We start from the raw sequence: 27,442 nt of genomic DNA, 5'->3' as shown, positions 1-27,442 counted from the left end.
TCCCATCCAAGGTAAGATCTCTAATTTGTTATATTGGTGTATTCATGCAGCAGCAGATGTTAACTTGTGGTGTGGTAACGATTCATAGTTTATAAATTTTTAAACCTAATACAGTCCACTAAATTCGCATACAAACCATTTGGTCCATACGAGCCGGATAATATTCTTAATTTGTGCGTTATTTACCGCGTTTTTTTAGTTAAATTTATCCGCAAACTCGCTTTTTCTCGTATAATTTGTGTAAAACAAAATGGCGACGACACGAAGCCATGAGCACGCTGACGCTTCAGCAAAAATGGCAGGCGAACGGAACTTAAAACTCGCTGAAATTAAAGCCGCTGCGTATTTTCAACGTATGCAATCTGTTTTTGATTCGATTCCAATATCGACCGCGCCCACTAGAAGTTCGCAAGATTTTTTAACCAATTGCGTAACTATAGATAGTATCCGCGCCGAATTTATTTCCGCAATTAATAATAAAAATGAGTTAACTTTAATTCTTGATCCTAACGCATCGCCTGATTTTCAGCAAATTTTCGCATTTGATGACTTGTATAATCGAGTCAAAATTGAAGTAGCAAACCGCTCCACCATAGAATCAAAAGAAAGCGTTGTAAAATCGAATTGTAATCATGATAACGACAATAATTCTAAAATTAGATTGCCGCGATTAGAATTACCTTCTTTTAACGGGGACATTCAAAATTGGTCTATTTTTTATGAAAATTTCCACAACATAATACATAGTAATAATACTTTATCCAACTCAGAGAAAATGCAATATTTGCTTGGTAGATTAACGGGGCACGCGCTCGACTTAAGTAAAGGAATTTTACCTACGGGCGACAATTATTCATTATTATGGTCCGCACTTTGTGACAAATATAACGATAAACGTTCACTTGCAGTGTCTTATTTTAACCAACTTCTTAAATTACCAGTAATAAATACCGCAACTCCGGCCGCTTTGGAGGGTTTTGTAGATAAATACTCGACGCTTGTGTCCGCTTTAAAACAAATCGATATAACAAATTTAGCTGAGTTCATGTTTGTTCACTTAGGATTGAGATCGTTAGATTTAGAAACTGTTAAGTGTTTTGAAATGCATATTAGAGAAAACAAAGAATTCCCAACATCATCTGAATTAATTAAATTTATCAGAGACCAGTATCGCGTTCTAAGTCGCACCAATGTTAATAATATTGTAAAGTTTTCGAGCTCACAAAACAATAATAATACTAATTCTTACAAAACTCGCGCCGCGACACAGAATAAAACGTTTAAAACATTTGTCAACATTCAAAGTAGGTATGATTCACCGTCTCCATACGCATTTAATGAAACTAAATCATTAAAATGTAATTGTTGCAATGTTGATAAACACCAGTTGTATCAATGTCCTAAATTTACATCATTAAATCCCTTTGAACGTTATACGTACGCGAAAATTAATAAATTATGTTTTAATTGCCTTAGCCACCGTCATTCAATAGTAGATTGTAATTCTATTAAACGTTGTCGTTTTTGTTCGCGTAATCATCACTCGCTTATACATTTTTCGGATTCTACAAAACAAGCTTTCGCTAATACAATGACTCACGCTGAAGGTCATAACAATAATTTAAATACTCCCGCAAAACCTAATCATAACCGCAATGATAAACATATCGCATTGTTTTCCCGCTCGCCCGCAGCCGCAGCTCGCTATAATAGTTCGCTTCCGCGCGCCAGCGCTGGTGCCTACTCGCACGCTCCCCGAATAGAAGCACGCAACTCTCCCTCTTATTCTCCCGCATATGAGAATTCCGCTCCCCGCATAAATACATGCAACAACGCTCCCTCTTATTCTCCCGCATATGAGAATTCCGCTCCCCGCATAAATACATGCAACAACGCTCCCTCTTATTCTCCCGCATATGAGAATTCCGCTCCCCGCATAAATACATGCAACAACGCTCCCTCTTATTCTCCCGCATATGAGAATTCCCCTCCCCGCGTAAGTACACGCAGCAACTCTCTCTCTTTAGGGCTTCGCCCTCCCGCATACCCTCCCGCTCCCGCTTCTTATGAAGAACACGCTCCCCACGCATACGCACAAACCGCGCATATTGCGGACGCACCCGCGCATTTCCCGCCCGCACGCACTTCTAAGTCAGAGGATGTGCAACAAATTAATTTCGCTTCCGCACGAGACAATCAAAATATTTCGCTTTGTGTTACGAATACGCACTCGGAGGTCATTGACCCTTCGCGTAACATTTACAATAATTGTCAAACTGTACTTTTAGGTACAGCGGTATGCTACGCCCAACAGTTTGATACGAAAAAATTAATACCTATTCGTGTTTTAATAGATTCTGGTTCTATGAAAGATATAATTACGCGTGAATGTTGTGATCGCTTAAATTTACCGCTATTTTCCGCTCAAAACGCTCAAGTTTCTGGTTTAGGTGATGTTGTGAATAACCCCTGCGGGTTAACAAATTTAAAATTAATTTCTCGCTTAAATGATAAGGTTCGGTTTGATTTACAGCCTTACGTGGTTGATAGAATTACTAGTGAATTGCCCTCATGTAAAGTTGACATTTCTTCGCTATCTTATTTAAAGGATTTGCCGCTCGCAGATAATTATTATTACCAGCCCGGTACGATTGATATGATACTCGGTTGTGAAGTATTCGCTCGCATATTGTTACAACGTAAGTTTTCTCGCGGTTCAAACGAACCTATCGCTATAGAAACTACACTCGGTTTTTTGATTTTAGGCAAAGCTCAGACCGCGTCAACTGACGATCGCGCTCAAACTTTCTTTTGTAATTTTAATTGTACGTTTGAAAATTGTATTTCCCGTTTCTTTGATACGGAAGAATTACCTAGTGATAATTATTTAACTCCCGCTGAACAAGAATGTGAAAATATTTTCGAACAGACTACGTCGCGAGATAGTAATGGTAGGTACTCGGTCGCGCTACCATTTAAGGCTGACCCCGCGTCGCTAGGAGAGTCTAGGCATATCGCCGAGCGCCGCTTTTTATCTCTCGAACGCCGTTTGTCAGTAAATCCGCTAGTTAAACGTGAGTACGATAAAATAATAAATGAGTATATAGAAAAGGGTTATATTACAATTGTAAATAACAACACGCTTAATTCGAATCAATATTATGTAATTCCGCATCACGCTGTAGTCAGAGGAGATAAATTAACAACAAAGGTTCGAATGGTTTTAAATGCTAGTATGAAAACATCCTCAGGTATTTCGTTAAATGATATTTTACACACAGGAAGAAATTTACAATCGGATTTGTTTCGAATTATTTTAAATTTCCGACTGTTTCCGGTCGCGGTAAGCGCTGATATTCGACAAATGTTTTTACAAGTGACAGTTAAAGAGTCCTTTCGACAATATCAAAGAATTTTGTATAGATTTAACTCGAATGAGCCTATTCAATTGTATCAGTTTAATAGAGTAACTTTTGGTATGACATGTAGTCCGTACTTAGCCATGCGCGTAATACGTCAACTTATGAACGATGAACGTTCACGATTTCCTGTTGCGGTTGCAGCCTTAGAAAAGGACGCAATATATACAGATGATGTTGCCCTGAGTTTTAGAAATACCGCTGAAGCTATAACCGCGTCAAAACAGCTGATTGATTTGTTCGCCGCCGGCGGATTTGACTTAGTCAAATTCGCTAGTAATTCATCAAATTTTCTTGGTGCTATGCCTTCTGAGGCTAGAGTGACCGATTTAATTGATATAGGTTCAGACGGAAACCTTAAAATATTAGGCCTACAGTGGTCGCCCGCTTCAGATAATTTCTGTTTTCGCGTTACAGAGGATGACCGTAAGTGTACTAAACGTAACATCCTTTCATTTGTGGCTAGGATTTGGGATTTGATGGGATTCGTAGCTCCTGTCACGCTTTTAGCAAAATTAATTATTAAATCGCTATGGGAAAGTCATATAGAATGGGATGACCCACCGCCCGCAAATATAATTTCTTTATGGAACACTTTCGTAAATGAGTTGCCTTGTTTACAGCAAATTATAATTCCGCGATTTGTAGGTATTCAACCGCATGTAACTCTCACCATTTTCGGTTGCGCCGACGCAAGCGAGCGCGCATACGGTGGAGTAGTTTATCTTCATGTTTATTGTAAAGAAACTCGCCGGTCTATGGTTAGCTTACTGTGTGCTAAGTCACGAGTAGCGCCGTCTAAAACAAAAATCACGCTCGCTAGATTAGAATTAAATGCCGCTTTAATGTTATCTAAATTAATAAGTACTGTTCAAGATACATATCGCAGTCGTTGTAACGTACACAATACATTCGCTTTTTCTGATAGTATGGTCACGTTAGCATGGATTAATTCAACTCCCGCACGCTGGCAAACTTATGTAGCAAACAGAGTGGCACAGCTTCAAGAAAATGTAAACCCGCAAATTTTTTACCATATTAAAGGTACCGAGAACTCTGCTGACTGTCTGAGCAGAGGCTTGACTCCAAATCAGTTAGTCAGACATCCGTTATACTATAATGGCCCGCATTTTGCTCATTTACCTGTTACGGAATGGCCGCTTAAAAAATTCGATACTAGCAGCTGTGTCGACCCGCCTGAAATTAAAATTAACGTATTAAATACTAATGTAGTTGAACGTGTATACCCGCCTTTATATGAGTTGGCTAGACGCGTTTCCTCATGGCCAAAACTTCTTCGCATAGTCATTCTAGTTTTTCGCTTTATAAAGAAGCTTCCTCGTAAATTTGAAATTCAACATTTAAATTATGCAGAATTAGCAATTTTACGCGATGTACAAAGTGTTCATTTTTCCGAAGAATTTAAACTTAATTTGTCAAATAGTAATTTGCCTAAATCTTTCGCTAAGTTAAACGCATATGTTGACGAAGGCCTGTTTCGTGTAGGCGGAAGGCTTGCGAACTCAAATCTCGATTACGATAGCAAACATCCAATATTATTGCCAGGAAAGGATCATGTTGTTGATCTAATTATCGATTACGAACATAAGCGCAATCTACATACCGGACCTGGTCTTTTACTTTCAATAATGAGACAGAAATACTGGATTTTTGGTGCTCGCAACGTTATAAGAAGGCGACTTAGTAAATGTAACCTATGTTTTAAATCTAATCCGCGACCACAATTTCCGCTAATGGGCGATTTGCCTGCTTGTCGTGTTCGCGAATCTAAACCATATTCCCATTGTGGCACGGACTTTGCGGGACCTATTCAAATTATCCCTTATCGCAAGCGTGGAATACGCTCCTGTAAGGCATATATCTGTTTGTTTATATGCTTAGTAACGCGCGCTATTCACATTGAACTTGTATCCGATTTATCAACGGCATCGTTTTTAAACGCTTTAAAACGGTTTTTATCCCGCCGAGGACCAGTCAGTGTTATCTATTCTGACTGTGGTACTAACTTTATCGGTGCTAGATCTCATCTTAACGCTCTATATGATTTAATTAACTCGCCGGAATACAATAAGGAATATTCCACAGTTTTAGTTGAAAACCGTATAAATTGGAAATTTAACCCGCCGCAATCGCCGCATCACGGTGGTATTTGGGAAAGTAATATAAAATGTATCAAATCACACTTAAATAAAATTATAGGCAATCAATTATTAACTTATGAAGAGATGTCAACCGTACTTACTCAGATTGAAGCTTTACTCAATTCGCGTCCGCTTTCATTACTCAGTTCGGATCCAAATGATCCGCAACCCTTAACTCCCGCTCATTTTTTAACTTTAACGCCGCTTAAATCATTGCAACATACTGATTATAATAATGACCGCGAACACTTGCTACAAAAGTATCAGCTGATAGATAAAATTGTTCAATCCTTCTGGAATAGATGGCGAGTAGAATACCTAAACACGTTACAGAGTAGACAAAAGTGGATACAGAAATCCAAGTCAATATGTACTGGTACAATTGTCTTGATTAATACAAATAATATTCCGCCATTACAGTGGCCAATCGGTATTATCGTCAAGACTTATCCCGGCGCTGACGGAGTTGTACGTGTGGTAGATGTTAAAACAAAAACCGGTGTTTTTCGTCGCTCCGTTACTAAGCTTTGTCCATTACCTACCCAGTAAATGTAACATTTTCTCTATTCGTAGTCTATAAGTATTATTTAAGTTATTTTGTTAACTATTTCACTCGGGTGAACTCGCGTTAATTTAATTTGTTTCTCGTATAATAACCGCTTAATTATAACGCATTTAAACATTAGCTAATTTATATTTTGAAAGTGGATAAGACTATCCCTTTCAAGGGGGGGAGGATGAAGGCGCCGTTTGTTATATTTCTATGAATTGTTGCCGCATATAATTTATAACGCCATCTGTTGTTGTGTTTGTGCACTGTTATGACATTGGACGAGGTCTTATCGATCCTGTCCTAATAATCCTCTCTTTCCCTCGATATCCGCTACGCGAGTTTGGCGCCACTTGCGCCAATAGTGAAGTTCGTCGCAAATCGTGGCCGCAGGACTGAAAGAGTGAAGTTCTTCTGTTCCGCTTGAGCCGCGCTCCGCGCTACGCTAAAAGCCGCGAATTTTCTATAACCGCTAAAAAAGGGGGCCCCCCTATACAAGTGACGCTGGAAATCCGCTGTTCCCATCCAAGGTAAGATCTCTAATTTGTTATATTGGTGTATTCATGCAGCAGCAGATGTTAACTTGTGGTGTGGTAACGATTCATAGTTTATAAATTTTTAAACCTAATACAGTCCACTAAATTCGCATACAAACCAGGTCACTTGATGGAAAGCAACTACCGTCGCCCATGGACACTCGCAACATCAGAAGAGCTGCAGGTGCGTTGTCGGCCTTTTAAGAGGGAATACGCTCTCTTCTTGAAGGTTTGCAGGTCGTATAGGTCCGGAAATACTGCTGGTGACAGTTCGTTCCAGAGTTTCACAGTGCGCGGCAGAACGTTGAAAACACGGGAAACGCACGGTGGAAGACTGCTTCTCATGAAGGTGATGAGGATGGTATATTTTTCGTATGGGACGATGGCGAAAAGTTGCAGGTGGTATGATTCCGAACAATTCCTCAGAGCACTTCCCGTGATACAACCGATAGCGGATGCAGGGTGAAGCTACATCTAGGCGCAATTCCAAGGGGTCCAAACTGTTTGAAAAAAAATTCTTTGATTTATTTCTTTAAGTGTTACTTTACAAACAAAGATCGATTTACCTATTTTGACATTCACACCTTAAGGTGCCCATACACGTGACAATTTGTCGTTTCGATCGATCGTCAAGAAAATCGTCCAATCGATCTTTTGAACGTAAAATCGTTTGCAATATTGCTACACACGTACATTTGTCGTTCGATTTTAACATCGAGGAGAGAAAATCGTTACGATAATTGTCCCGTATATGGCCACTTTTACCCACAAAAACATTTACACGTAGTACACAGTCATTGTCAAAATAACTTCGATTATTTTTCCGACCCAAATATCGACCAATAGAATTGCACCATTCGACGTCACGTGGTACAACCTACATGGTATTATACTGATAATTTTTTGAAAATTTTCTCTGGTAGTTGCTACTTGCTATATATAAAAAACAAATTCTAATTCTATTGGCCGACATTTGGGACGGAAAAATAATCCCCCGAATACCACAAGAGCTTCAAAATTATCTGGCATTTCCCTCAAGGTTCCCTGCAAACAAATAAAGTTGTCAAGTTTTTCAGGAAAAATCACTCGCGCTTCGCGCTCGTGTTTTTTTAACCTGAAAAACTTGACTCCTTCATTTGTTTGCAACGAACCTATCGGGAAATACCCGATAATTTTGAAGCTCTTGTGGTATTATAAGTGATAATCCCATTATCAGACATGTTCATTTTTAGGACAGTTTTATAGCCAATATTATCATCATTACTACGATGATGGTGATAGGCTATAAACAGTGTTAGTACTAATTAAGTAACAAATAGCTGCCTCTCATTTTGGCGCCATTGCCAGACAATAATTTGGAGATGATCCAACGTCTGTCCAATATGTACCGATTGAGCAAGGATGAAGGTATTAATGGTACAGCCATTTCAGATTTTCTTATTTCAAATAGCTAAACAAAAAATGATGAACATGGAATGATTTACGTGAATAAATGTGGGTGGGTGGTGGTGGGAGAATTAAAGTAATAACTAATAAAGTAAGTACATTTTTTATTCAGTGTATAACATAACTAAGTGATAATACTTTAGGGTGTGTATGTGTTCCTTGTCGAGAGTTCACTGTGAAAGTAGCAACGCCGAAAGACCTAATTTTTTTTTCACTTCTGTATGGGGAAACTAGTAACTATGGGGCTCTTGCCCAAAAGTGAAAAAAATTGGTCTTTCAGCGATGCTATTTTTACAGCGAACTCTAAACAAGGAATACATATACACCCTCAAGTATTATCACTTAATTTTGTTACACCCTGTATCAAATCTTCTTGAGGTAGCCATTTTGATAGCTTGATATTTTTAACTTTTTCCGGAAGAGTGACCTGCCTCCTGCGGGGCTAAAATGGTCGCTTTGGAGAATCATTTTATTATGAATCATAACATGATTCAATTTATTTAATCGCAAAATGGTCACTCTGCTTCTGGTCAATTCATGTCTTGTAATTCGTACTAATTTGACATTCGTCAGTTTGACAGTTTTGACAATTCATTTGCTGAATTGATTGAGAGGAATTGCTAATGTGACCATTTTAGCCCCGCAGATCCGCGTCGCTCTTGCCTTGGCTGTGGGTTCGATTCCCGTGTCCATTGTCCATTGGAAACATGTTATTTCCAAGTTTAGTTGGGACAATGCAGGCTGATCACCTGATTGTCTGACAAATAAGATGATCCATTTGTCGGAGGGCATGTAAAAAGTCGGTCCTGCTTCTGATCTCTCGCCAGTCGTGTCTTCCGTTCCAATGGTTTATGAGAGTAAGAATAGAGAGTGCTCTTGTGTACTGCGCACACACTTGGTCACTATAAAATCACTCCTGCGTAGCCAGCCTGGTTTCAATTAAACCGGCCACTGTCACCGAAACCGGTGTAGGAGTTATTATAATTATCATCTATATTTTGTCGGACTGCAGCATAAAGCGTTTTGTACCAAAGCTTACGTAGATGTGACCATGTTTGGATGCCTCAAGATGCGCTTGTGGATATTGTTATCATTTAAAATATTATAATTTCATAATATAATATTTTAAATTTTGCCTGCAAATCTTTGCTTTAGAGAATATTACGAAAATATAAATTCGAAGAAGCCATATTTTTATTCGTTACATGCCCTGATATGTAAATTGTTGGACTACCTAGAGGGTACTGTTTTAAAAAGATATAAAATACACCTTGGTTCATTGTGATAGAGTTTAATTTCGCTTGTATATATCTGCTCGAAAGAAAACAATGTCTGGCAAAAGGTAAGGGTCAGCTCGAAGTTGTTTGTTACGAAGACACATGTACACTATTAATATATACAGTAGTGTAACTTTGTCGTATTCTATCAAATATTATTTTACGAACGTGTAATGTAATACTGCAGCATTGTTTTGCTCACCTAACAAGGGTCTAAAAATGGCGACATTGAGAGAATCAAACATTTTTTAACTGTCCAAAATAACGACTAACAATTTTATTTTTATTTTTGTAGCAGTACCTTAATATTATGAATCTTCTTTTATTAAAACTTAGTTGGTATTGAAAATTGACAAAGTTTTCATAATTCATATTCAAATCTGATCACGCACTCAAAGTAAATATTGGGACCTCCCTAAATCAATCTTCTGTACTGTGTATCCGATGTGGATCTAGATAGATTACTGAATATCATTTATACTGTGACGTGTGTTTGCTACGACTGCTACGACGCTCCGTCGGAAAGGAGGTATTTACTTTGAAACTGCAAAAGGAGTTCTAATGCAAAAGATAATCGTTTGAGAATAAAATTGTGAATTTCAAAAATGTTGAGGATAAAGAAACACGTATTTTATATTTATTTTAACAGACACGTTGTTATCTTATTTTATAAAATGTTGTAACATCTTTTTAGATAACGTTAAAATTATCAATGTAATTATATTTAGTTATACTTACTTAGTTTTTATAATTTGTAGGTAATTTATAATAATAGATAATAATAATTACTAGCTGTCCCAGCAAACGTTATTTTGCCATAAAATGATTTTCCCTGTTTTCCTGCTATCCTCTTGAAGTTTCTTCTGATTTTTTTTCTATAGACGTCACGAAGCCCGAGACCTTTCCAACGAATGCAAAACCGTAGAAATCGGTTCATGCGTTCTGGAGTTATAGCGTCAGGAAGGAAAACCCGACCTATTTTTATATATTAGACGAGCTTTTGCCCGCGGCTTCGCTCGCGTTAAGAAGTATTATTATATACAAACTTTCATCCCCTATTTGAACCCCTTGGGGTTGGAATTTATCAAAATCCTTTCTTAGCGGATGCCTACGTCATAACATCTACCTGCATGCCAAATTTCAGCCCGATCCGTCCAGTAGTTTGGGCTGTGCGTTGATAGATCACTATGTCAGTCAGTCAGTCAGTCACCTTTGAGTTTTATATATATAGATTACTAAGAAGTAAGAACATTTCAATACACAAATACATGTACACTCGTTTTGCCCATCCGCATTCAGACAGAATTTTATAAAATTGCGGGTTATCTATTTAGCTGTTTCTAATATTCTACCATCTTTCTAAAATATAAAATTCTCGTGACACAGTGTTTGTGCGCGAACTCCTCTAAAACGGCTCAACCGATTTGAATGAAATTTTGTAGTACATTCGTTAGGCCTGAGAATAGGTTTTTATCTAATTTTTATATTGATGCTATAAATAATTTATATGGCAAAAGAACGTTTACCGAGTCACCTAGTAATATCTAAGACGATTAAAAAATTTAATATATCTTGAGAATTCCAACAACAGGCGAAGTATTCTGCACACGTTCGAACGTCGTGGAGGTGCTGTAGACATGGATTGTCCTTTATGACTCCATGACGAATATTTTACTGCCCCGCTTACGAGTATTGAGGACCACGTTTCCTTTGTCTACTATCGACAAAGTTCGATCAGCCCTTACTCTCGAACGGGAATCGAATCATCTCGATCTTAGTACGATTTACTATGCTGACAGGTACTAAGCAATTTTTTTTATTATAACCTAAATCTAAAGAGGCCAAGGTGGGAGCTACGTGGGAGAACCATGCTTCGGCACGAATGGGCCGGCTCGATCGGAGAAATACCACGTTCTCACAGAAAACCGGCGTGAAACAGCGCTTGCGTTGTGTTTCGCCGAGTGAGTGAGTTTACCGGAGGCCAAATCCCCTACCCCATTCCCTTCGCTACCCTCCCCTATTCCCTTCCCATCCCTACCCTCTCCTATTCCCTCTTAAAAGGCCGGCAACGCACCTGCAGCTCTTCTGATGCTGCGAGTGTCCATGGGTGACCGAAGTTGCTTTCCATCAGGTGACCCGTTTGCTCGTTTGCCTCCTTATTTCATAAAAAAAAGGTGCGATTTCACCAACGAATTTAAACTCGCTTAGTGCTCACTAAACCGGTTCTAAGCGTATAAACGAATTTATAACACCGAATTGCATTTCACCAACATAAAGTGTTTCTATTAAATGTAGTATTAATGTTCATAGTTTCAGGCTTACAGATCTTTTTGCTTAGAAAATTCCTAAATTATTACCAAAGAATATCGGAAGGTACAATTTAAAATTTAAATATTTCAAACCAGCGCTGGGTACGTGACTGAAATAAAATCTTACAACGGAAAGGATTTAGTGGTCAGCGTATACAGTATTGTTGGATTTCCGTAATAGATTTTCTCCGCCATTTTCGAGCAATGCCGGCAGAGAGGAAAATAAAGATTACATATTGATTTAGCACTTCGACATGGCTTAGGTTTTAGAGAGCCATATTTTAAACCAGTATTTTCCAAAGTGCAGGAGATAGGTCATCTTGGCGTTCATTGAGAGAGGCCTATGTCCAGCAGTGGACGACTATAGGCTGATATGATGATGATGATGATTTTCCAAAGTGGGCGATGACGCCCCCTTGTGGGCGCTGAAGGTCTGAAGGGGGGCGGCGATCTTGAAAAGATGCATACTTAAATTTAATCGCAAATATTTATTTCATTCTACTTGATGCCCTTTTAACTCCACTGCGATTTTTTTTTTACCACGCGGGAATCGTATTTTTTTTCGGATTATATAAGTTTATCAAATTATATTTGAATCATATTTTTCATGATAAAAAGTTCCTTTCCCGGGACTCAAAGTAGCCTCATAACAAATTTCACCAAAATCGGCTTAGTGCACAGATGTGCTGAGATGAAAATAATATCACATAATTCCATGAAAAGTGCTATCACATTATGAAATAATTTCCAGTATTGTGTATTTGTACCTCGTTAAGAGTGGACATAATGGCGAAACTGACAATAAAAACTCATCACCAAGTGTTACATTACATGACACGAGCCATATAAGTTTTACAGCCATAACTTTTGTTACGACAAGTGCGAATTTATGACTCTCATTCAAAGGTCCCTGAAGAAGCGGAGGCGTATCATCGAAAACCGTGATCTAATTATTCTCTACGCCACGTGACGCCCGTAAATCCGTTGCAAATCCGTTGCAAATCCGTTGCGCCAAAATTCGCTTGTCGGCATGGAAGCACTGCTGCCGTCATAAGACAAAAGGCCGCTAAGTGATTTTCGCGATTTTCAGAAACTAAGTCCACTGAACTAAGTTCAGTGGACTCAAAACCCCAAAATCGCGAAAATCACTTAGCGACCTTTTTTCTTATGACGGAAGACTGAATGCCGAAATTTTTAAAGTACCATCATTCTTAATCTAGACATTACAAAAATATTTGGCACACGTTCTAATAACACGTACAGGTATAATAACATAATAAAATACTAACAAAATCGGAGACATCTACTTTTTTTCCTGTCCGCTTGGCGTGGAATCGTATATTTAAAATTTAAAATTAATATATCAATTTGAATGGGGAAACAATGCTTTACGCATCCCCGGCGGATTGGGGATATCGTTGGGGTATGTGGAACTCGCCTGGCTAGGTTCTATCCACTAAAAACCCATGTTGCTACTCGGGCAGAGTTGCGAGTACGATAGAACCTACTTAGGTAGGCACTAAAAATTTTCACAAAGACCTTAAATATATTAAGTGCACTTTAACACTTAATAATAATATTTATTATGGAACCCTTCGTGCGCGAGTCTCTCGCACTTGGCTGATTATTTTATTTAAAATCATTTTTCCGGCCCCAAAGCCTCCATTTATGCAACAAACGGCAATTTTTTAACTGTTATCAACCTGCTTCTACCACTTACATCTTCAATTGTTATCAGTTATCACTCTCATAACAGAAATCTCTTAGCATCGTGCTATTCGTTTGCTCGTTTCCCTGTCCATACAAAAATATTGCCCGGCTATTTTTCACATTATCGAGGGCGCTAATATCGGGATAAAGGTATCTGTGAGTCCCGACTTAAGACTCGTGAAAAATGCTCTTAATTTAGTTTTCGTTGAAACTTTTTGGGGCGGGTAATTTTTTAGACCTTTTCAGATAAAGGCTATTTTACTGGGCTCCAAAATCAGACAGCGGATAGTATGTTAAATACTTATGTAGTAAAGTTTTGTCTCTAAGCAGGGTATTCCTACGCTACGTAGATATAAAATAATAGAAAAACACAACATATTTCGTTTTAACGATTAAAGGGTGTATTAATAATAATTTTAGTATATTAATACAATATAATATATAATAATATTATATTAACCAAACAAGTTTACAATGTATGGAAAACGTTTTATATAAAATTTTGTATAAATTAATGTATGCTTCGAAATATGGATTTTGAAAAGATTTAATATTAGATGACAGAAAAGGTTATAAATTTATAAAATGTACAGTGTCCTCATAAATAAAAAATAAGTGTGACACTCGGGGACTGCCGCGGTAAAGCAATTGCATAGCATTTTTATCAACTTAAGCAATTATAATTCGCATTAGTCTAGATGCACGCACACAAACACCGTGCCGAAGTCTGGCAACGCCGCACCGTGTCCCGGTCGAAGTGAGGGATGTTAGGTTATTTTCGCCGCACTGAAAGCCCGTGATAAAAGCTATGCAATAGCTTAGTAATAAAATTTTACCCAGCGTTTATCATCCTTTGGGTCGTGACCTCCTGCCGGGCCAGCGCGGCAGTAGAAATGCGAAAGTATAAACAAACTGTGGAGATAAACTTAAGGTGAATTTCCGATCTTTTTTCGTTCCGAAAAATTCAATTTAAATGCTATTTTATGACAGACTATAGTCCTAAAAATTCAAGTAATACCTATATTCTACTTTATGACAAATATTATAGTCTGTCATAAAGTGGCATTTTAATTAAATTTTTGTCGGTCGCGATTAGCCACGGTAAAGATCGGAACTTCACCTTAAGTTTATATCCACAGTTGTCCATACTTTCGCATTTCTACTGGTGGCCGTGCTAGCCCGGCTGGGGGGTCGCGAAGCTTCTATAGGGGGTCGCCAGCTGGTCGATAAAACTATTGCAGTAAAAGAAATACAATAAATATATAAAATATTGATTATTCTACATAATATACGTCATATTATGATATAAAAAAACCAAATGGGGGTCGCGCAATATTTCTTCTTTCCATACGTCACATCTTGAAAAGCACTAAGCTAGCAGTTAACTTTGTTAATCAACGATGGTTTAAATAAATGACCACTAACAACAATGTAACGAAGTTAAATAAGCGTTCTATTTAGGGAGATAGAATCAAAGGTCCTTATCTAATTAAATCAATTCGACAACGTATTGTATCAACAAACAATTGAATTGAAAATATAGATTTAGTATTCACTAGATGTGACGTAGAAGTAAATATTAATACCCGGGCCTGTAGACAAGTGGCAAAGCGCTAACGCTAACGCTAACTCTAGCGCTACAAAATTTATGCGATTTGACATATTAAGTCATCGCTTCGCTAGCGAATACTAATGTCAAATCCATACATTTTGTAGCGCTAGCGTTAGCGTTAACGTTAGCGTTTTGCCACTTGTCTACGGGGGCTGGTTTTTCAGATTTTTTGAACGGAGCTTATATTTTCAACTGTCTTAGGGAAATTGAATTCACGATTTTTTCGTTAGCCAATCAAAAGCGTAAGTGTTTAGAACTCAAAACAAAAAAAAAAACCTGTTAAAAATCTCAGAAACCAAGCAATTATGACCACATAGTTAAATACATTTTAGGCAAAACGTTATAATAATATTATTAATACTCATTCTGTACAATAAGCATGGCCACCAAAGAAATATGGTAACTTTCTAGAGTAGAATAACCTAGGTGATATATTGACAAAGGAAATCCGTCATTTTGTCCCTAAAATCCGTCAGAGTTTAGGTTCTTTCACATATATCGGTATAAAATTTGGTCCCAAGATTACGAACATAATGGATTATTATTATTGTACCCCATAACAAGGTTCTATCGTGATTCATGACAAATGGGACAATATTCTAATATTATTAAATGCAACATTTACCTATCTAATATTTCTTACATCTATGATTGAAACAATGTCTTCTGTACTTAAAAATGGCACACAATAGCGACCGAATCAAATCTTGTTATCATGAGTAAAATATTGGGTCAGCCGCTTAGGGTCAATTTATAAACGCGCTGAGTCGAAGCAAATCGCAGCGCGTCGAAGCGTCAAATTCGCAACAAGTCGAACGAGTGCGCGCGAATTCGCCAGAATGCCTACAGTGATGAAACATGGATGCGCGAGAATGCGCGCGCATCAAAAAGCGTTGGTCAAGCGAAATCGCGCGAGTCCGCGCCAATGCGCGCGACCTTTTAAATTCTCAGAAGTAATAATATTATGTGCATTAACAGTTTAGAGTTAAGGTTGAATTTGGTATGTTCAGTTTTGATAATTCTCTTCGATGCGCTTCGACTCTGCGCTAGTATAAATTGACCCTTAGTGTCATTCATTAATGTGTGAAAAGAGAAGGTGAATGAAACATTTTTAATTAACTTTTAACCGTATAATTAACACATTAGATCATCTTCATACGACCCCAAATTAAGCACACGTGGTTTCAAGTCACTTTAGAAAGCAGAATAATTATTTTGCTGTATATCTACGGCATTCCGTAGCCCGTCACTAGCTACATTTCTTAGGTAACGTCGAATTGATGACAATCAAAAAGAAAAGTTGAAAAAACTACATTTCTGCAAAATTTAATTGAGTGAAACGCATTTTTACACTCTAGACGATTTTTGTCTCCTCACTCCTTCTCTGTTATTTTGACTGTAACAAATGGTAAAGAGACTCAATAAACGTAACAATATATATTTTTTGCACAAACAGAGCATCTGCTATAAAAAGCCGATAGATATTTAGGCGTCATGTACATAATCAATCTCGCTGCCCTCAAATGACCTTTCTGTTATTGTAACGGTTTTTCGTGAACCGTAATAAAACGATTCACATGTCGGTCGCAGGCCGGTGCGGTCGGAACCCGAATTGATGGTTCACTCGGCGAAACGGTCCTTCAAAAACCTCCGGTCACTAAGTGAAATTTACGTTTGATTAACTTTTACTCCCAGTTTACTGCTAGAGATTGCAGACATTTTTGCAACTCGAGTGTTAGCGAGGGAGAGTTCATTTATGGGTAAACGTCACTATTATATACCAAATTTAAAAGTTTTAGCATCTATTTTAATAGGAATAGCGTTACTTATTTTTGTATGAAGATTTTTTTCTTTCGAATAGTTTGATCAAATCCAGAGTTTATTTGAGAAATTGTTTTTTTTTGACACGATCACAAGAATGAGGATAAATGTCTTAAGACCTCTACACTCCGAGTCTACGTCGGACTGTGGCAGGCCGACCTGGCTAGACTCGTGCCTCGTGAATATACAGTCAAGCCGCATTTTCTCGGCCTTCCTGTACATAAGAGCATTTGAAATTGGATTATGGAGATCGGCCGGGGTATGTGGGACTTCCCCGGCGTACGGTCTACCCACTAAACCCCATGGTGCACTTCCCGCTTCATGCAGAGTTGCGGGTACAATAGAACCTTTTTTTTCAGTGGGAAATGCATTACGCATTCCCGGCAACCCGGGGGAAAGGCCGCCGGGATATGTGGGACTCCCCAGGTGCTGCGGTAAGGAGGAACACCCGGGGTTACCCACTAAAATCCCACCGTTCCTCCGCTACGCTACTGGGCCACCGGACCCGCCTACAAGAGCGGCAGCCCAGAGCGGTGTCTGCTTGTGCTGACTCCTCCGCTGCGAGCTATTAGCTGCTGAAACCTCCGGAAAGCAGCCCGAGGCACCGGGCGCTCTTCTACCGAGAAGGGCTCATGCAATGGGCAGCGGATTCCCCAATCCACCACCCAAGCCCCGTTAAGAGGATAAACCAGGGGCCAGAGAAATTGAAAATAGGTATTTGAAAATGTATTGCTGTCTCTCTAATCTCAAGTCTCCCACCGCAGAGCGCGAAAGAGACAACACGACAAAAGTTCTAATAAAAGAACAGAAAATCTTCAATTCCTTGTCCGCTGATTCCTTCTCCAAAACTAAACCGATTTAAGTACTTTTTTTCATTTACAATTAAAGCAAGACTTGAGCTGTGTTCCTATGTTTTATTTTTTTTGTATATTTTAGGCAGTTTTGTTTTCTAGGTGTTTGAACACAGAGGAAAATCTGGCCATTTTTTTGGGTTTTTGGACGTTCTTATCTTTTTTAATAATAAAATTATGAAAAAAAGAAAACGGACATGCTAATAGTGGCCATAGACATTCAGGAAAAAAATCATAACTCTACGGGCATTATCCAGGGAGGAAACAGTGGACAACGTTTGTATGGAAAAACGGCGGTGTGAACTCCTCTTAAGGTACGATAGAACCTACTGCAACTCTGCCCGCCTTTGAAATAGGCCTACACAGTGAATCGCCAGCTGTCCATTTAAACATTTCATTATCTAATTAAGGTTTATCCGAAAACATCGAAGTTGCAAACTTGCGGCCGGCTTTGTGCGCGTGTTTGATTCACAAACTTGGATGAGTCGCGGTCAGTCATACAATGGACAACTTTGACAAAGTTGGAAAAGGCCAAGTTTGCTAAGGGACAGGAATTCTTCTTTGATGTAATGAACAAATACGAAGTCTTTTTGACGTATGTCGTGTTGTTAAGGTACAAATCAAAGGACGACTCTCAGAAAATAATATTAAGGGCCTGTTTCACCACTTCCTGATAAAGTGCCTGATAGGCTATCCACAACTTTTTTGACAGATTCTCCATACTCTGTCTGTCAAGTTAAATGGTGAATACTTTATCAGGCACTAATCAGAAAGTGGTGAAACAGGCCCTAAATGTCAAGTGTTAAGTTATGAAAGGTAAGGCTGTTGTTACTTCTGAAATGTTAAATTTTCATATTCACATCTAAACTACGGAAAGTCCGATCGATCCGGTCGAACTGATCGCAGGCCAATCTGTCGGACTCAGTGTGTACACTGGTCAGATCGACCTTTAAAAAGAAAATTACTCTCAAATTCAAAGCGATCATCAAAACTGGCGCGTGCAAACAGTTAACAATATAATAACTTTTTATGAATTTTCTATGTTATTGGACGATAAAAAGCCGTTGCGTATCCAATAATACTATAATGGCCTTCTTTGTGTCCTACGGAGTCCTAATAACGCTTGTTTACAGCCCGTACCGCATTTACGTCCGCCATAATTGTTTTCCTCCGCGTTAAACTGCTCTGATAGTCTCTATCTAAAGATATTGAATATAAACAAGTACGTAGATCGAAGACAATATAAAAGAGAAAGATGTTATTTGCTGCCTCACTTTTTAGTATTGTCCCGGACTCCAACGGTAAAATTTACCAACACAAACACTCAGACATATAATGTCTGAGTGTTTGTGTTGCAGTCCAATTTTGTGACATTGAAATTAGGTACGTCTTTATTGCGTTAAAAATGCATCACGGATCTTTAATACTAGATTAAAGTTTTAAGTCGGTAGAATCAACTTCTACCGACTTAAAACTTTAACCTAGTCTACCAAAAGTGCATTGTGTTAAAATTTATCTTTTATACAAATTTGAACTTCTAACAGTATTTAAAATTTTAATCGACTAGAGACACACACACACAAAAATGTAACATAACAAGTAGACAACATCTCTTTCTTTTCTTCCGTTTTTCCTTCTCCTAATATAATATCTTTGTTTGTATTTAATCTGAGCCTGTATTTCCCTGCCTCTTATTAAATTACCGCGTCTGGACAATGCATTAGCCGAAATTATCCAGGTTGCTTTAAACGAGAATTATTGCTGTTGTTATAGTTGAGAACAATAATATTTTAGAACAATTTAATATTTTATTTCTAAATAATGAGTATTCATATTTTTTTACCAGTTGAGTCATCTACAGCAACCATCCTATAAAATGTGCTCCGCAATATTATTTTGTCGAAGATTTTTCAAATATTTTATTTTTACAAACAAAAGACTGTGCCAACAGTGTTCTTTGAGCAGTGGGGCTAAAATGGTCACATTTAGCGATTCCTCTTGAGAGGAATCGCTACACTCTCAAGAGGAATCGCTAAAAGTTTTGACAATTCATTTGCTGAATTGATTGAATCAATTCAGCAAATGAATTGTCAAAACTGTCAAACTGACAAATGTCAAATCAGTACAAAAATACAGAAATGAATTGCAAGCAGAGTTGCATTTTGCGATTTTAGAAAAATGAATCATATTGTTATGATTCATATCATGATTCTTCAAAGCGACCATTTTAGCCCCGCAGGACTAAAATATTACGTACCTACTTTTGAAAAATTTCATGGGTGAAAAAGTAAAATCAGAATTCTTATCCATAATTATACCTACATAATATAACTTAGGAAATATTACTTACAGTACTATAATGAGACTCCATACTAATATGACATGTTACAGACCAACGGCATTTATTGCTATGCGGATGATAGTACAGATGCTGTATATACCGGCTCCCCCATATTCTCGGCTAAATATTATTGAGAGTCGAAACGGACTTGTGTCTAAGGTGGAGAATTCATTGGAGAAGGTCTCTGAATGGGGTAGACGTAACTTAGTCTAATTTAACCCCGCCAAGACATTGTGTCTGCGCGTTCACCACTAAAAAGTCACCAATGGTCGTATATTATCCATGTTTTGAGGGCACATCTTTAACCATCTCCCCTAGCATTGAAATACTACATATCAAACGAAGTCCAGCTTCTATAATATCATCTTGAGGGTAAGGCCAAGTTAGCCTCGAAGAAGCTTGGTGTTCTGAACAGAGCGAGACAGTAAGTACTTCAGTCCGTACCAACGCCTACAACTCTACAAGGCGCAAGTTCGGCCTTATATGGAATATTGTTCTCATCTCTGCGGGGCTAAAATGGTCGCTTTGAAGAATCATGATATGAATCATAATATGATTCATTTTCTATAATCGCAAAATGCAACTCTGCTTCCAATTCATTTCTGTTTTTTGTACTGATTAGACATTTGTCAGTTTGACAGTTTTGACAATTCATTTGCTGAATTGATTGAGAGCAATTGCTAAATCTGACCATTTTAGCCCCGCTGGGCAGGGGCGCTAACATACCAACTGCTCCCTTTGGATCGTATCCAACGAAGGGCCGCTCGAATTGTTGACTGCCATAGTGTTTCAAACAGCTTGGACCCCCTGGAATTACGCCGAGATGTAGCTTCACTCTGCATCCTCTATCGGTTGTATCACGGGGAGTGCTCTGAGGAATTGTTCGGAATCATACCACCTGTAACTTTTTGCCATCGTCCCACGCGAAAAACATACCATCCTCATCATCTTAATGAGTGGCAGTCTTCCACCGTGCGTTTCTCGCGTAACTTTCTGCCGCGCACTGTAAAACTCTGGAACAAACTGTCACCAGAACGAACTATCACATTTCCGGACCTAAACGACCTGCAAATCTTCAAGAAGAGAGCGTATTCCCTTTTAAAAGGCTGGCAACGCACCTGCAGCTCTTCTGATGTTGCGAGTGTCCATGGGCGACGGTAGTTGCTTTCCATCAGGTGATCCGTTTGCTCGTTTGCTCCCTTATTTCATTAAAAAAATATATTATAAATGCGAAAGTGTGTCTGTGTTTCTGTTTGTCTGTACGTCTATAACCTCTTCACGCCTAAACCGCTCTGACCGATTTAGATGAAATTTGATATGGAGATACTCTGAGTCCCGGGAAAGCACACAGATACGGTTTTGTTACCGCAACGGAGTGGCGGGCGTCATCTTGTTGAAAATAATTAATATTATTTAATTCTTAAAGGTAAAATAATCGATACCTAATTCTCATCACTCATCTTAAATAGTCCAAATTCGTAGAATATAAAATCATGATAAACAATATTTCGAAGTAAAACTTCCTTCGTTTCCTACCAAAAACAATAATTGAAAACAAACATTTCCGTTTAACGATAATTTACAAACATCTTCGTTTAAATCCTATTAGTGTTTCATGACAAAACACGACGGGATCCATACATAATGTAATTTACACTAATTGCCAATTTAGTTATCGGATCATATTTACACTACGGATGTTGTAATCCCTCGTTTCGGATCTCGGAGTATTGAAATTTTCGTATCATAATAATATTATTTTACACAATAAATGTTACATTTAAAAATCCTATGAGGTAGTAAATTACATTTAAAGATTCTTCCTAATTTAATTAAAATTCCTAAATTCCTAATTCTTCATAATATCTATTTTAAAATAATATCTAAGGTTTCCTACAATCACTACCATACGAATTAATAACAATCGGTTTCTGGGATTGCAATTCATAACATTTTATAAATACTTTTAAGATGAAGAAGAGAAGAATAAAAAAAGTGAACTTATTTTCCTTTTGCAAGGCTGAACGTTCAATATTTATTTTGCTATTGTATTTGCATTATGTTAGTAATATATTTACATGTTTAATATAATAAAAAAAAATGTGACAACCTTACTTTACCAGAGTAGACAGAATTACAGAGTTGACAGAGCAGACTTTACTACATTTATCGTACTGAGTGCCACTTTTTTTTTTCACTTTGAAAATCTAGGACTACCATGATGGGTTGATAATTTGTCTCTATCAACAGGACATATTATAAACATCGTTTTCTAAAAAGGAGCGCTAAATGCTGAAAAATAAATGCAAAAGTATTTTGTGACTGCAGCAGTAAGCCGAGTTTGTGGATGTGAAATGAGCAAAGTTTCACAAGTTTTTCCGACGGATTCCTTCTAAAAAGAATGCTAATTACAAGCGATGCTCTTGTTCCGGCTTTAGAGGGTTCTTATTATAAAGGATAAAGGAAAAATTGTTCAGCTTCAGCTGCCGTCTTCAAAATCCGTATAGTGCTATCTTAGATTAGATTTATGTACCTACGTCCGCGCGAACGCGCGTTTTGGTCGCTACACCGCGAGATTATGTTCTTATATGTAGCGATTTATTTAAATAGTGGCACGGTAGTGCTGACATATTACATACAATAATTGCTTGTGATCTCGCGGAATAGCGGCCAAACCGCTCGTTCACGCGGGCGCTAATACATCTAGACTTAGCCCGGGCGGGCACTAGCGGCCAGGCCGCGGCAGCCATCGAAAGTATGGTGTGGCCGCTGGTCGCGTTGCGGCCAGGTGCGCGTCGTCTATGGCGGTTTCATACTCGTAAGGTATCTATCTCGATGGCCGCTACTACGCACCCGAGCTTAGATTGGCACATTGTATGTATTAACTACTATCAGAGATTCCTAGGCAGATGGGGGACCTACGTTGTTTGGTCGCGTTACGATTTGTGATCACAATTAACATAATTGAATTGATATGATCCGACCAAATGACGTTGGTCTGTCAACTGCCTAGGAATCAATTTCCTGATAGAACACACGAGCAATTATGAATGTGTCTTGGTCTATGATTGCGTATGATTGTCAAAAATAATTATGCATGTTGTAGATATCATAGCTTCGCAAGCATGGTGGCAATGGCCTAATATGAGCTGATACATTTTAAAAGACGTGACCTAAAATTTTAATTACCTCAAATAAATGCGTATTTCAAAAACTAAGGTTATTAATATTATTACTTGAATAGTAATGGATTTTTTTTTATAAGTATTTTTGTTAATAAGTCTACGATGTGTACAAACTCGTATAGGTGCCTATAGGTGTGTCAATGAAACTCGGGTTTGAGTACGGATCAAGTTTTTTATTCAAATGAATGAGGATACTTATATTAATATGAAAGTAACTTCTATAGTGCGATCTACAACGACTCGCCTGCCATCTAGTGGTAGATGGCAAAACTAAAGTGTCTAATAATACACTAACACACAGCGGATATTGTATGACGCTAGATGGCAGCACTAAGATAAATATTATACATGCCGCCCACCAAGGCCAAAGTTTTAAGTAAGACCTTTGGACTTATAAATTTTGAAATAAAAATTACAAGTCTATTTTAAAAATACACTTTAGATTGTCATAGTGTTACATATCAAACAAGTAAATGGACTGTATAAAAGTAGGTATCTACATTTTCTTATTTTAAACCATGAGAACAATTTTATGGGTACATAATATTTATTCCGCAATGGGAAGTATACAAAGTTTTGAAGTAGGTCTCTTAAGATAACCTGACTTCGTTCGAAGAGTAACTACACGTACTATATTGTCTTTGCCAGGATGAGTGACAGTCACTCTGCCATAAAGCCAGCGACAGGGAGGCATGTTATCTTCCTTAATGATAACAGTGTCACCAACTTTGAATTGGTGAATGGACGCTGAATTCGCTTTATATCGCACTAAAAATTTGGTGAGGTATTCTTGCGACCATTGTCGCCAAAAAGCCTGAAGCATACGTTGAGCGTGTTGCCACCTCCTTAATGAACTTACATTTAATGTCTCTAGGTTCTGATTAGGAACTGTTACCAGTGGTTCTCCGATGAGAAAATGTCCGGGTGTCAAAATGGTGTCTGGATCGTCTTTGATCACCGACAACGGACGAGAGTTCAGACATGCTTCCACTTGAGCAAGGACCGTTGCCATCTCCTCGTAGGTTAGGGTGGAGTTGCCAACGATTCTTTTCAAGTGGTACTTTACCGATTTTACACCTGCCTCCCACAAACCTCCAAAGTTGGGGGAATGGGGGGGTATAAAATGCCATTCACAATTAGTGACTGCTAATGCTTCGGCAACTTCTGTGAGCAGCTGCTTCTGCTCAGCTATATAATGTTTTTTGAGCTCAGTTGATGCTCCAATAAAATTCGTGCCATTGTCGCTCCAAAGATTTGAACAATGGCCACGTCTGGCTACAAATCTCTTGAAAGCCTGTAAGAAGCCTTCTGATGTTAGGTCACTTACAACTTCTAAATGAATGGTCCTTGTTGCCATACAAATAAACAAAGCGATATATCCTTTGTACGATCGATTGCCTCTGCCTTTGCTCATTCTTATTTGGATTGGGCCTGCGTAGTCCAGTCCACTGTGGCTGAACGGTCGAGATGGAGTGATCCTAGCTGTAGGTAGTTGACCCATCAAAGGTGTTTTTGAGATGGCGGCGTTTTTGACACATATGACACATGAACGGTAATGAGATTTTGCCATCTGTTTGCCACCAATGATCCAATATCTCGTCTGAACGAGACATAAAGTGGCTTGCGGTCCTCCATGAAGAGAGTTTTTGTGGGCATCAGTCACAATGAGTTGAGCAAGGCGACAGTTTTTAGGTATAATGATGGGATGTTTTCGCGTGAATGTTAACAAATCTGATTGATGTAATCGTCCTCCTACTCTCAAAATACCGTGTTCATCCAAATATGGCGTAAGTGATTTTATATTGGAGCTTTTGGGTAAGTCTTGTTTTAATTTAATTTTCTTTATTTCTTCACTAAAGTAGCTTAATTGACAGTTTTTAATGTAAATGTTTAAGGCTTCATTTAATTCTGTAGTTGTAAGGTAAGTAGTAGCGTTTTTAGTAGTAGTTTTCTTAGTGTTATTGATGAACCGCATGCAATAGGCTAGTACTCTTTTTGCCTTTGTTAAAGTAGAGAATCTATTTAGTAAAGCATTATCGTCTAACGTAGTACAGTGAGCTTGAACAATCTCTAAATCAGTTTCTAATTTGTTAGGTTTATTGTAGGCAATGGTTGGTTTAGCTAAAAATTCTGGTCCGCTGTACCATATTGGCCAATTGTTAATCAATTCAGCTGGGCTTAGACCGCGAGAGGCGCAGTCAGCTGGGTTATGTTTAGAGCTAACGTGCGACCAATTGGGCGGGTCTAAGTTTGTTAAAATTTCTGATACCCTATTTGCTACAAACACACTCCACTTGCTGGGATGTTTATTTAACCATGCCAGAACGACATTTGAGTCCGTCCAGGCGTGCAAGTTGGGTTTTGCAATATTTAGTATGGTTGCTACTTCGATTAACAATCTAGTTACCATGACTGCACCGCATAATTCAAGTCTCGGTATTGAGACTTGCTTCACAGGTGCGACTCTCGATTTTGCTGTAACTAATGAGACGTTAACCTTGCCTTCAGGATCCAAAGTTCGAATGTACACCACTGCTGCGTACGCTGATTTAGATGCGTCGCAAAAACCATGCAGCTCAACTTCGCGATCAGCTTTAGATGTCCCCAACCATCTTGGTACACGTATTTTAGTCAATTTAATTTGTTCACTACGGTAAGTTAACCATTCTTTTAGTAAATTGTCTGGGGCGACTTCGTCCCAGTCAATACCTGCGAGCCACAGCTTTTGTATCATTATCTTGGCTAATAATATGTTAGGTCCAACCCACCCTAGCGGGTCATAAAAACGTGCTATGTCCGATATAATTTTTCTTTTTGTTACAGGTTCCTGCAGCGTCGGGAGGTTTACTACGAAACGGAACGCGTCTTCGCTTCGGTCAAAGGTAAGTCCCATTATTTTTACTAGTTCATCTTCTTTTATTTCCTTATCCTTTCCCTTTCCTGTAGTCCCATCCTTTCCTTCCATTAGTTCATTAAGTTTTTCATTGTTGCTTATCCATTTTTGTAGTTTGAAACCCGCCTTACCTAGTAACTCATTCATTTCCTTAAACAGCTTAATACCTTCGTTCACATTTTCAACTCCACTCATAAAATCATCTACGTAGAAATCATTTAATGTTTTCTGAGCTGCTATAGGATATTCTTCTTCGTGGTCACGCGCTACTTGCTGGAGTGCCTTTACAGCCAGGTAAGGTGCAGAAGCTGTACCGAAAGTAACTCTGGTAAGTCTATAATGGTTTATTTTCTCATAAGGATTTTTTCTCCATAGGATTCTTTGATAATTATTGTCCCGTTCATCCATCTTCACTTGCCTAAACATCTTAATAATGTCAGCTGAAAGACATATGGGTGCCGTGCGCCACTTCATGATGATATGTCTAAGTTCTGGTTGGATTGTCGGTCCTACTAGGAGGTGATCATTCAGTGATTTGTTATTTTTTCCTTTGCAGGACGCGTCGAAAACAACTCTCACCTTTGTAGTCGTTTTATCATCTCTCACGACCGCGTGATGTGGTAAGTAAACGGCATTTTCATTGTTGATTTCTGTTTCAGGTATAAGTTCCATATGATTAAGAATGAGATATTCATTTATTACTTCATTATATTTGGTTTGTAATGTTTTATCTTTATTTAATCTGTGTTCTAGTGATTTCAGCCTTTTCTCTGCAATTTCCAGTGAAGATGTTACTTGAGGATTCTGGTTCTTGAACGGAAGACGAACGACATAGCGACCATCTGGATCTCTATGTGTTGTCTTCGCAAAGTATTCTTCACATCGTTGTTCATCGTGAGTAAATAAACGTTCCTTTGGCATTTGAATATCTGATTCAATTTCCCAAAATTTCTTTAAGAGATTGTTGTTATCGTCCGAGCGAGTACAACAATGTAGTGATGTAAATTGACCACTCGGTTTAGCATTACCGTTGACTACACCTGATAAGATCCATCCCAAGCTTGTTGCTTGAGCCAAAGGTGTGCCAAGTGGTCCCTTTTTGAGGCCGTCTTTAATTATCTGCGCATGCACTTCTGCGCCCAAAAGGATGTCGATCTTGTTCGGAATATTATACTCCGGATCAGCTAAATTAAGGGAATGTAGTTCATCCCACTGTATAGTGTCTACCTTTTTGCTGGGTAGAAAGGACGTGATACATTTGTTAATCACGTATGCCCGTACTGTTATTGTAAAATAGGGGTCATAATATAGAGACTGGAGCTGAATATTA

At 38.3% G+C, this 27,442-nt stretch overlaps 1 protein-coding gene across 1 annotated transcript; it reads left to right on the top strand.

Moving 5' to 3' along the window:
* The first annotated feature begins 598 nt into the window (after positions 1-598).
* Positions 599-26,927, top strand: LOC121734457. Its single transcript, XM_042125069.1, has 4 exons — positions 599-3,695; positions 25,134-25,140; positions 26,043-26,101; positions 26,896-26,927. Exons 1-4 carry the CDS (start codon positions 776-778, stop codon positions 26,925-26,927), a joined length of 3,018 nt encoding a protein of 1,005 aa, XP_041981003.1. The 5' UTR covers positions 599-775.
* The last annotated feature ends 515 nt before the right edge of the window (positions 26,928-27,442 follow it).

Source organism: Aricia agestis, chromosome 15 (assembly GCF_905147365.1).
Source record: "Aricia agestis chromosome 15, ilAriAges1.1, whole genome shotgun sequence".
Classification (NCBI taxonomy): domain Eukaryota; kingdom Metazoa; phylum Arthropoda; class Insecta; order Lepidoptera; family Lycaenidae; genus Aricia; species Aricia agestis.
This window is presented reverse-complemented; position numbering and strand designations above follow the sequence as displayed.